At 44.2% G+C, this 12,903-nt stretch overlaps 1 protein-coding gene across 2 annotated transcripts in view; it reads left to right on the top strand.

The window, feature by feature from the left end:
* WWP1 (WW domain containing E3 ubiquitin protein ligase 1) overlaps positions 1–12,903 on the top strand; it is a 1,173,512-nt gene that overhangs the window by 613,854 nt on the left and 546,755 nt on the right. For both annotated transcript variants that reach the window (XM_078687073.1, XM_078687072.1), the window contains exon 17: positions 941–1,100. In XM_078687073.1, coding sequence (XP_078543199.1) covers positions 941–1,100 — 160 coding nt within the window. The remainder of the gene's footprint in view (positions 1–940; positions 1,101–12,903) is intronic.

The following is a 12,903-nucleotide window of genomic DNA, read 5'->3' as shown; positions in this document are numbered from 1 at the left end:
TGAGGTGTTTCAGAAGGTCATTCTAGGTCTTCACTGTGAGGTATGAGAAGAAGCGTCCTCCGCTTCTGTTTTTTTCATGCAAGAGAGATATACTCTTGCCTGGGACGCAGATTGAAGGTGTATGGTGGGATGATACAAATTGAGACAGTGGTTGTGAGAAGCTGGACCAGGGTTGTGGAGAGCCTTGGAGGCATGTGTGAGTAGCTTAAACTTTCATCTTTTATGGACTGGGGCCAGTGGAGATTGTTGAGGTGTGTAGAGATGTGGTTATTTCGCAAGATATTTAGGATGAGTCTGACAGCTGCGTTCTGGGTGGCACGGAGTTGACAAAGGACATGGGCTGGGATTCAAATGTAGAGGGTGTTTCCGTAATCAAATCTACTTGTTATAAGATCCTGGATGTCCGTTTGTCAGGTGTTCAGTGGGATCCACTTGAAAATCTGACATAGCATTCGCATGATGTGGAAACATGATGAGGAGACAGCATTGATCTATATGCTCATGGTGAGGATAGTGTCCTAGATGATCCCTAGTTTCTTGCCATGGTCTGTATAGGTGGGTGGGGGACCAAGTTCGGAGAGCCACCAAAAGGCATCCCAAGGGGCGTGGTTGTTTCTAAAGGTTAAGTCTTCGGTTTTCTTTGTTGAGCTGGAGGCAGTTGTTCTGAACAAGTAAGTACTTTGTTTATTACTTCTGCTGTTTGGAAATACCCTGTTACCTCAACTTGATGCTGTGGAACTATTGAGTCATGTAAGTCTTTGAAAGATACAAACGCTGGAGAACTGCTGTTACAGGTAAGTAACTTTTTTCTTTTGAGTCTGCAAGAAGAGCAAATAAAATAATATGTCCTATTTTGTCAATATTGTTAGACATGTAGGTTTGGAAACTCACAACGGTGTGAATAGGTTGATTTTAACAATTGATTTACTTCTATTTTCAGAGAATGGTTTTTCTTGCTTTCCCATGAAGTTTTGAACCCTATGTATTGTCTGTTTGAGTATGCCGGCAAAAGCAACTACTGTCTACAAATCAATCCAGCATCAACAATCAATCCAGACCACCTATCATATTTTTGTTTCATTGGTCGCTTTATTGCCATGGTAAGTGTATAGAAAAAACATGACTATCCAGGTTAGCAACTTAGATTTACTGTTAAAATTGTGACCAACTTTGATGTTTCCACCTTTTGACATACACAGTGGATACCATATATAGAGCCAAAACAGGAGCTGGTGAATGTCACATTGCCATTTTCATTGTAGTACATATTAGGTCACAAAATCATGTATTTACATTTGGAGCTTTGTTAAAGGTGCAATAAATATTTCTTCAAACATGGTCAGTTTGTAACTAAGTCAAAAGGTGCATGCACCTCATTATCATTCATACTGTTCTTTCAATATGAATTGGGAATACAACATTTTGAATGTATTACCTCAGGCTCAGTTAAAACTTAACTCTGCCATCACATTGGCTATATCATGCCCTCCCCATACGTAAAGAACCAATTTCTTCAGCTTAAGAGAAATGAAAACTGAAGGCACTGCGGTGTACTTCATTTTCAGTGTGCTGCAAAGGTTGAGGAGTGATGTTAGTATGGCATTTGTCACATGCAGATTTTCTCTTCACAGCTGTGCATGGCAACTCCTTTCACTACCATTTTTATCTTTACCTACAAATGCTTAATAAGGAAACCTATAGTTAGTAGTGCTGATCAAGAATGGACATATTACCCTATGGCCTGCTAGAAACCACCAGAGCCAACTTATTATCTATATTCATACAATGTCTTTTGCAGGACTTTGCTTTGGGCGTTTTATTGTTTAGGCCCCAACTGGCTGAAACTACTTGACACTTTACTTCAGGTCACAGCCTTCTCTTTCCTTCAGAAAGTCCATCAAAATGCAACTGTTTGAAAAAGAAAGCATTCCCATGATCTGCTCTTGTACATTATGTATCTAAAGATGATTCAGTTTATCCTTTGTAAGTTGCAATTATTTTAAATGAGTACATATATTTGTTGACAATGGCTGCTACAAGAATGTTTTGACTTTCATCTGCCTTTCTAGTTTACGTTTTGTGACTTAACCAGTTGTGTTGTTGTTATCACTGTAATATGCGTCTCGCTTGGAAGTCAATTTTTTTACTTTGTCTGCCAGGTTCAATAGTTTGCTCTGGGTGCTAAATAACTTGTTTTACTTTTAGTTGGGCTGTCCTTGCGTTATAGAGGTTCTCTAGGGATCTTATTAGTGGGATGTGGGGTCCTTATCCCCAGTTGTACAATGTGCCAAATTATGTTGGCTCTTTTGATTTTGCCACTGTAGGAAAATTAAGCTCACCTTGATTAGCACTGTCCATTAAACAGTGACTCTTACCATGTTTTTAATATTCACTTCCAATTATAGTCATCCCTGTGAATCCCGAGGGTCAGAGCAGAACAATCTCAATATGTACATAATTACTTTTTTGTCATGGCCCAGATATTTTTGCAGGAGCAGAATGCAATCACCTCACCACCCATGCCTTGATACAGCAGCCACAGAGAATTCCAAATAGGGAACTGTGGCAAAGCCTAGGAGAAGGGGTTAGGGAAGTGACTCCAGGCAATAGATCCTGTTGAGACAGTGGAATCCTGTCCCCGGATGATACCATTTTTGTCATTGAACTAAGATGGAGACTTCATATTCAGAATCAAATGATATGGTGAAAGTATTGTACCAGAGATTCAGTTTGTGCGAATCCTTGGTTGCCTTCATTAAACAAGAATGTCAGTATCAGTTTAATTCATCATCATTATACGTTATTTCGGTTATAAAAAACATAAAGGTAAACATAGCAGCATACGTTTAAATCCGTGGCACAATAAAAACATTTCTGGTCAACAAGCAGCATTGATGAAAATTCTGTTTCCAGCAAACAAAAAGGTTGCTGGGACCTTACAGCAAAGCCCTGTTTTTTAACAGCTGTTCATATACAAAAGTATAAAAGACACATTGATGGCTGCACCATGCACCCCAAGGCCTTGCGGGCCAACGTGGGATGCCATGATGGTCTCAATCCCAGTCGTGGAGCCCAAGATCCTAGTCGTACTCCAAGTCGCCTGAGGGTAAGTCCCACAAGTGCAAGAATAGTAAGAAGTAAAAGAGGTGTTTGACTTTGTCCCATCCGTCAAAGTCAACCAACGAGATGATGGAGCGTGGCCATTCGAGGCCTTGCTCCAGAGTTGAGCCTTGGCCGGCTCTGCGCCTCTCCAAGTTTTTGGAGACTGAGCAACTTCCCTGTCCAACTTTGCGAGTTCTATGAGGCCATGCATTTCATATTTGGGCAGCTCTTTCCTGCTGGTGTGCCTTCAGACCCCATAGGTTCAGTAAGGGCCCCCTCTGGTTTTCCACCTGCGGTTCGGTCCCCAGCTCCAGTTGGGCCCCTTGGATCCATGGGTGGATCCGTAACAATGCTGTTTGTACCATCTCTACCTTCCCCGGTGCCACTTAAGATACCATCTTCATTTTGATACCCGGAGGGGCGTTGTCCAACTCCGGCGCAGACTGGAGCCATGCCTTACAGGCTGGAGCCTGAGGCCTATTCCTTTTAATTGGGACTCTGAAAGAATTGTTAGGGGTCGCTGGACCCTGACGAATACCAGTCCCTAGACCCTAACATGGATTTGTGTGAGGAATTGACAGTCGCCAGCAGACTGGGCACACCTCCAGATACTGCCATGCTCTTTCCTGTTACAGGGGCTACTGAGGATTGGGCTACGTTTGCTAGGGTGGGGAGGAGGGCGACTGAGTTCCTGGACCTTAGCATACCACCAGTGACAGGCAATACTAACACCGTGACTGAGGTGCTTCGGTCGGTACTGAGCCCTCTCAGAACTACTTCTTCCATTCAATGAAGCCCGTATATCCTGCTGGTGACTTGGTCCAAACCCTGCACAGGGGCTGATGTGAACAGGACCATTGACCGCCGCCACTACCCTGCTCCAGAGGACCCCAACTTCCTCACACAACACCCTACCCTGGATTACTTAGTGGTCCAAGCCTTCACCCCTTGTGTATATCCTGGTGCATTCCCTACCACTCCACTGGATAGGGAATCCAAGTGGCTTGACACCTCAGGAAAGAAAATGTTTGATTCTACCAGCCTGGCACTGCGATCCTTGAATACCATGTTCCTTTTAGGCAGTTACTCCCATGTCCTGTGGGATTCGGTGGAGCAGGTGCTGCCCATGGTCCTGGAGGAGGCCCGGCAATGCTCTCTTCTGCTATGTCTAAAGGGAGAGATGCAGCGAAGTCTATGATACAGTGTGGGCTGGACACAACTGACTTGTAGGACAGAGCTGTTCATTTGCCGATGCTGTATGGTGCCACGCCTGGCTGAGAACTGGCTTTTCGATGGATGTCCAATCGTCGGACAGGCCTTTAATGGCCCCAGTCTCTTCATAGACATGGCAGACTCGGCGCTGGAGTGCTTTAAGGATAACAGAGCTACAGCCAGGTCCTTGGGCCTTTCCATGACCCCCGCCTACTCTTCTTTTCGCTCATTTTGTGGCCAGGAAAGGGGCTTCCTGTCTCATCTTTACCAGTCCAGTCACCATGGCGCGCGTGCTTCCAAGCCTCTCCATGGCCAAGGATGCAGTACCCACAGAACTCGTGGGTCTTGCAGCCAGATGTCTGGCCAGGCCACCACTCCCCTGGCAGCCACATCCTATAACCCCTTTAGTTTGCCATATTACTATCATAGGCATTCAGTGGAAAACAGGATATGCCATCACCTGCCCTACTGGAGGTCTATAACAGACTACTGGGTTATAAAGATTGTCCGAAGGGGATACTCCCTTCCCCTACGTGACCACTCGTCCACCCTTGCCACAGGCTGATGGAGGACCATCTCTCCTCATTGCGCCAGGAAGTGACCTCTTTCTTGGCCAAGGGAGCCATAGAGGGCGTTGACTCCAGAAGGTCGTTGTGGTTGTTCCTGCTACTTTCTGGTGCCCAAGGAGGACAGAGGCCTTCGTCCTATCCTAGACCTGTGCTCTCTCGAAGGAGAAGTACAAAATTCTCACTCTCGCGCAAGTCCTGTCTGCCCTGGGCCTGGGAGATTGGATGATAAGAGTTGCACTTGCAGGACGCATACTTCCACATTCCCAGCCTGCCTGCCCACAGACGTTACCTTCTGTTCACGGCAGACCATGAGCACTATTTATTATTTTGTATAGAGTCCGAATCACCCCGTAAGGGGTCTCACTGCGCTTTCAGTTCACTTTGCTTCCTTATGACCTTACCAGCGCCTCTTTGCTGTTCGCCAAGGTGGTGGCAGTGGTTATCGCTCTGTGGAGTTCAGGGCTGCCAGTCTTCCCCTATCTACCAGACTGGCTGTTGAAGGAAGCTCGTCCCAGGCAGCCGTCCCCCACCTCCAGACTATGGTGGACCTCCTACACTCACTTGGGTTCACTATCAACGTGCCGAAGTCACAAAGGACTCCCCCCTCAGACACTCCCTTTCATCAGAGCTGTGTATTTTCAGGCCTGTCGTCCCAAATTGCGAGTCAGGATATTTAGGCTATTATACTGATGTTTCAGCCTCTATCCTGCATTTCGGTGAAACTGACTCTGAAGATGTGGGCTTCATGGCCTCCTTCATCCTGCTTGTGTCTCCTGTTTGCTGGTGTATGCGGGCTCTGCAGTTGGACCTGAAGTTGCAGTGGTCGCAGCACCAGCGGATTATCTACAGCATGGTCCGTATCTCAGAGATAACTGCAGTGGTGTCTAATGAACTGCGTTTGGGTCTCTCCCTTACCCAACCAGATCTGACATTGGTACAGGTGTGTTACTCCTGGGATGAGGCGGCCATCTGGAAGAGGTGGAGATCAGAGGACTCTGGGCTCTGGACTCCATATAAACCTACAGGAGCTCCGGGTGATCTGGCTGGCTTTGAAAGCCTTTCTACCCTCCATCAAAGGAAGGCTAGTGCAGGTGCTCACGGACACAGGTGGTGCAAGGTCTCTTTCAGCAGTGGGTAGAGCCTTGGTTCAGTCTGATCTCTGCTGCCAAGAACGTGCAATGTCAGCAGTTTTACGCGCTTGAGGTTATGAAGCGGCTCTCGCTCAGAGACTTTTTTAGTCTTGAGTGGAGCTCAGACCTCCTGTAGGCCTTCCTGCCTACACCACTCCTGCCTAGAATTCTCAAGAAGATCAGAAACGGCTGGGATAAAGTCATTCTTGTAGCTCCATACTGGGCTGAAAGAATTTGGTATTCCAAGCTGTTAATTATGGCCATTGATCCTCTGATCAGGATCCCCCCTTCAGGAGGGCCTTCTGTTGCAGCAGCAGGGGATAGGTTCTCCACCCTAACCTGTCAACGCTCTGCCTTCATGTGTGGAGATTGAGTGGCGACAGTTGACAGCTTTCGACCTTTCGCCTGAAGTCTGCACTGTTATTGTGGCAGCCAGGCGTCCCTCCACCAAGATTTTATTCGCCTGCCATTGGGGCTATTTTGTGGCATAGTGTGCAGAGAAACAGGTTGTCCCTCTTTTTGCTCACCTCTCTCAGATCCTTATCTTTATCCTTTCTCTTGCCCAGGAGGGCTCTACTCTGGCCATCTGTCTTGCTTTACACTCCCAAATAAAAGTAATTCAGCACTCCCAAGAATAGGCACCACTCTGTAAAGCAGGAAAAAGCGCCCGGAAAGGAGGCTTGGCACTCAGAAATGAGGCACATCAAAAGATAGTTTCAAAATAAAGCTTGGGGTTCTATAAATGCCACACTCTAACAGAAAGACTTTCCCAGATGTCAAATTAAACCAGTAAAACATGCAAATGTATGTATATGTGTGTACAAGCAAGTGTTAATAAAACTCACAAGTAATCAAATGAACAAAATAAATCACAAGCAGATAGTAATGGTAAGACGCACAAATATAATAATAAACACTCACAAGTCAAATAATAATGGAACATTCACAAGTAAAATGCAAGAGAGCAAAACATAAGCAGATAATAAGGGATGTGCAATGCAAGATACAAGCATATTGTCAAATGCCAGAAATAAACTGTCAAATGAGAAAATCAGTTATAAAGAGCACAACATGAAAATATCACAGAGTGATGAAACTTGTAGCTCATACTTATCCTTTGTGTACAGCACAACATTCTGGTCAGTTCAACTGGGAATCCCTTTCACTCACCCAGAAGTCTCAGTGGGACAGCAAAAGTTCCCATGACGGTGCGTCCACCTCACAGGTGAGCTTCGATATGAGCGCCAAAACTTTCTGTCTTTAATACTTTTTACTAACACGGAGAGAGACTTCTAGACATTCTCCCTCCCTTCATCTACTGCACAACCAAAGCTGACTGTACCGGTCTGTTATATGGTCAAGACGGAAGCTGGCCAGCCCTCCTTGTTTTGACTCTGAGACCGAGCAGTACATTCCTCTCTCACACTGCCAAACGCACATCCCGCAAGGCTGTTTTGCTGTCGTGGCCAGGAATCCTCAGGATCGTACGATGCTTATAATGGTCCACCTCTCAACACCACCATGGTCTGAATACTATTTACAGACTCCATGGAGTGGTCAAGCGGGGGAAGGAAAGGAAGGGGACAGCAGGGAGGGAGACCTGAAATGACAACAAGACAGAATATCAGAAATACGTCCTCTCTAGTTGTCTTCCTAAATACCCAGCTCCTCCCCTAACAAGCATTTACACCACAAGGTATCTATGGAGGATACTAACTAGTACCTGTAAAGAAAGAAAACTTCACTTCTATTTTCTGTGCTTGTTCTGGAGGTTGAAACACGGGGTAACTCTGGTGAAATAAAACCTATCAGTAGAGTTCCCCCCAGGGTGAAGGAATCATAATAAAAGGTTAGGTACAATTAAATCTACATACCATGCATATTAATTCATATGCTTAAACAGGGGAGTGGCAGAGCAGACCAATTGCTCTATCTCGTACTACCCCTGTTACTGGATAAAGATAAAGAAAACCACAAGATGAATTCTATGTCTTTGTAATATGCAAATATCACCAATAGAAAGAAAGGAAAAACAATCCCGGGTCCTGCTTTTCCCAATACGTCTTGAAGCATACAGATACCAAATGTGTAATAAATCAAAACAAGAAGGGCTTTCCCTGCATGAACCGATCACCGGTTCTCCAACAGGGAAAGCGGGTAGGGCGGAATGCCTTTCAAAGTACAGGAATATCGCAATAGGGTACGAAACAAACAAAGCTTCCCCATGCGATATCTCACTGCCTCCGAGGGAATCAAAACGAGAGTTCTTGAGGAAGAAACCCACAAGTAACCCACAGCGCAACAGCGAGAGTCCTTTTACCAAAGGAAGGAGAGCCCATATAGCGTGGCTCCCTCCTGACTGCTTGCTCCGCAAGGAACTGATCCTAAGTTCCGCCAACGGTGCAAGCCACAATGTAATTATAATAGCAACAGAAATGCCTGCTCCGCCAAGAACCTGACCCAGGTCCCGCCAATGGAGCAAGCCGGGAGCACAAAGAAAAGTGCTTGCACCGCAAGAACCCACCGAGGTTCCGCCAACGGTGCTAGAAAGTACCAAATGCCACTACAGGGTAATGAGCACTCTCTGGAGACAAGAGGGAAGTATCATCTGGTGCGCAAGGCACCCTTACCCGAACCCTCGATCTCCGAGCAGTCTCCAACAGGAACAGTAAGTAATCTGCAACGTCCTGCTGCCTCGGCACTGATTATAATTCAGAAAGCCGTACGTGCGTCATGACGTCACCAACGTCAAGATGCCGCGGCTCATGGGAAATGTAGTTCAGGCTGCTAGATCTTGCTTGCGTGCCGAGTCAGTGTTCTCTGGTTCCCCCTCAGGTGAGTTGCAACATTTGCTCTGTGCAGAGAAGAAAATAAACATCACAAAATAAAATCATGTCAGAAGCACAAAAATAATGATGTACATTTAAAATGTAGTAAGTTAAAACACATTGTCAAAGGTCACCACAGTCTCTTTAGGTGAAAATACATGTAGCACTACAGTACCCTAAAAGGCTATCTTTCTGCCATTTTAGCCTATCTGCAGTTGCCTGATTAGCCGTCCCTCTTCGCATCCCTCGTTGTAAATAGGTTCTTGAAAGGTTTGCAACACATGTACCCACCTTCACGCCCCATCATGCCTTAGCGGGACCTAAATATGGTCTTGACTTTTCAGATATGCTCTCCTTTTTAGCCATTTCTCAATTGTCCTCTCAGGCGTCTCACCATCAAGAATGCTTTCCTCATGGTGATCACATTTGTCCAGAGAGTCAGCAAGCTTCTGGCTTTGTCATCCGAGCCTCCTTATTTTAACATCTACACAGAAAAACTGGTTCTTTGCACTAGAGCAGGAGTCTCCATCCTGTATCTCGTGAACTACTGTAGCTCTCCAGCTACCTCTGAGGAGCTCACCTGTGTGCAGCCAAGCGTATTAAATTAGTAAGCTTTTGCTTGGTTGAATTAATAGACATATAAAAATTGGAGATTATACATTACTAATATTAGTACCTCTCAATGTGTTTCATTGCTTTTCACAGAAAAGATTGGAGACCCCTGTACTAGAGCCTCCTTTCTAACAAAAGTTGTCACTCCTTTCCATGTAGGCCAGTCCGTCACTCAACCTAAATTTAATGCTCCCCCACATCCCTCTAAAAAAGAGCGACTTCACTGACTGGACATAAAAAGAGCGTTGTTGTTCTACCTTTACTGCTCAAAAAAGTTCTAGGCAGATGACCAACTCTTCTTGGGGTATATCGGAGTAAAGAAGGGCAAGGTCCTTCAGAAACGGGCCATCTACTGATAGATCGTGCTCTACATTAGGATCTGCTACGCATTGACCAAGAAGCAACTCCCTGAGGGTTTACATGTTCATTCCATCAGAGCTAAGGCTGTGACCACTGTATTAGCAAGCAGAGTTCCGGTCGTGGGTATCTGCCAGACAGCAACGTGGACTTCTCTACACACGTTCACAAAGCAATGCTGCCTGGAGGTATTGCTTGAGTATCTATTCTAAGGAAAGGAATCTGCGGATTTAAGTCTCAGATGAACAAGTTACTTACCTTCGGTAAGGCCTTATCTAGTAGAGGCTCTGTCTAGCTGCAGATTCTTTACCCCACCCATTTTCCCTGCAAATAGATTTCTAGAGATGGGGCTATTTCCTTTTTCAGGGCCCTAGTTTTCAATCCCAGTGGTCGGTGTTCTTTGTGGCTCACAAACAAATTCTGGATCCAGTCGCTTGCCTCTGGATAATTCTAAGGAAAGTTATCTGCTGCTAGATAGTCTGTAACAGATAAGGTGGGTACTGAAGGTAAGTCGCTTGTTTTTTACACACATATGCACCTGGTTTCAATAAGGTTCCAAGTCAAATCAAAATCAAATCAAATCATCTTTATTCGGTTTTCGTTTTTTTTTTAAAACCATAAAAGTACATAAAATCAACATAAAAGAATAAAATTACATTCAATTTAAATCAGACTGTGTATAAGTACTTATTTTTTGACCTCCATCTTATATCGTGTATTAAAACAAGGTTCATCATTAAAAAATCATAAATTCAATCGATGCCTAATACAGAGTTTTAGATACTTAGCAACCGATTTAGCCATCAAGTTGTTTTCCAAAAATTGTAGCGCCAAATAGGCTGGGCGGCATCTACGAATTTTTAGAGCTTTTAATACTGGTAGTATCCATTGTCTGCGTAGTGGAATATAAAATTTGCAAAAAAATAAAACATGAATAGTGGATTGTGATGATGTTGAATCACAGGGACATACTGAGGTATTATGTGTCCAGTCATTTTGTTTAGGAAACAGAACCAAGTAATGGTATAAATTAAACCTAAAACGGGTAAGAAGAAATTTTTCAAATTGTGTTAAATCATACTGAAGATAAGGTTGGATGGTAGGGACCAACTGAATTAATAAACAATGCTGAACTGATGGCTTCCCTATTTCAGTCAACAACCGAAGTTGAGATAAATGTGACATGCAAAGTATTTTAAAATCTTTTTTTGAAATGTCCAATACTGACAGTGGATCATCAAAGAATCTCGGGAAACCGATGTCTATAAAAAAGGATTCCACATAAGCCAACCATTTTATCTTTCTCCTGTTGTCTAGTTTCAGACAGTCCTGAATTATTGTTCTTGTGAGCTGACAATCTTCCGTGGCCCATATTCTACGCCATAACATGATGGGTTGAATTTTGATGATATCGGAGATATAATCAACCCCAAGTTCGAGGTGGCAACCATATGTAGTTGTACTTCTCGGAATAGCCAGTAGATACCTAAGAAAAGAATTTTCCACTGTTTGGATTTGTTCAACGTTAGTCGTTCCCCATACCCCTGCTCCGAAGGTAGCTGTACTTATGCATTTAGCATTGTAGATTTTAATCATTTCGTTCGGGGGTCTTTTTCCGAGACGAAGAGAGAAGGCTTTTAGTGCACCGACTGTTCTTACAAGGGACAGTTTTCGGGAGTTAACTGCTTCTTTCCAGTTGAAAGCCTCGTCCGTGATGATGCCTAGGTAGGGATACATGTTTGTTCTTTCCAGGGGTAGATTATCTACATAGATAGTTTTTACCTTTTTCCCCTTTATTCCCACATGCATCTCATACGTCTTTTTGATGTTGATTTTCAAGTTTAGGCTATTCATAAAGGAGCAATAGTTGTTTAAAGCCCGTTGAAGTTGGATTGGTGTTTGGGCGAGAATTACCGCGTCGTCGGCGTATAGTAACGCAGGGAACTGACGACGACCGGCTTCAGGGAGATCTTTTACGTCCTTTAGCATTGCACTCTCGAGGCCATTGGTATACAGCGTAAATAAGAAGGGGGCCAGTACACACCCTTGTCTGACCCCCTTCTGTATAGGAAAACTGTCTGTCAATTGACCGCCTGTCCCAAATCAAATTTTTCCCGTGGCTCCTGTGTACAGTTCGCGGAGGAAATCAACTATTGATGGTTCTATCCCCATTTCCATCATAATTGTCCAAAGTTTGGAATGTTGCACACAGTCAAATGCTGCGGTTAGGTCGATGTAAACCATATGTAGAGAAGATCTTTTTGCGTTTACGTATTTTCCGACCAATAGTGTTAGATTTAGCACTTGATCCACTGTACTCAGTCCAGCTCTAAATCCATATTGCAGATCTGAGAGCACGCCTTGTTCTTTAGACCACTCCTGTAGACGATCAAGGAGAATACGCCCCGCCATTTTTCCTATTGAGTCCAGGAGGGATATTGGGCGATAACACGATGGACTGTCCCTGTTGCCCTTCTTGAAAATAGGGACCAGTATTGAAGTGGACCAGGAAACGGGGAGATTGATATTCTTTGCCGCGTTCAATACTTTGGTAAGTAAAGGAGACCAAAGATCGGGTAAAAGTTTGTAGAAGTCCATTGGGACTGCGTCGGGCCCTGGTGCTTTTCCTTGTTTGGCCATCTTTATTGCTTTGGTTGTTTCATTTAATGTAAAGTGAATGCCTATCGGATAGTTCACAGGTGGAAGTATTTTCTGGGCGGTTATGTCTAGAGATGTGTCCTCACCAAATACTCCTGTGAAATGTTGTATCCATTCGTGTGCATTTATAGCTACATCCAGAGACGGATCATCGTTATTGTCTCTTAAAAAGGGGTTTTTAACTATCTCCCAAAAGGCTGAACTGTGTTTTAGGGAGCTACTTTTCAGTAGTTGAGTCCAAAGATTTGTTTTAAGGTCCTTTTTTCTTTGCCTGATTGCTAGTTTATAAAATTTCCGTAGATTTATTACCTCTTGTCTATTTCTATCATTTTTAGTTAGAGCCTTCTTTAAGTCCGAGTAGGCTTTGGTGCATTCTGTGTCGAACCATCCCGTTCTTGTTTCTTTGTTAGATTTATAGCATTTAGTTAGTTCGTT

The sequence above is a fragment of the Lissotriton helveticus genome, chromosome 4_1, assembly GCF_964261635.1.
Source record: "Lissotriton helveticus chromosome 4_1, aLisHel1.1, whole genome shotgun sequence".
NCBI lineage: Eukaryota > Metazoa > Chordata > Amphibia > Caudata > Salamandridae > Lissotriton > Lissotriton helveticus.
Note: the sequence above shows the minus strand (reverse complement) of the source record. Positions and strands in the feature narration are given on the sequence as shown.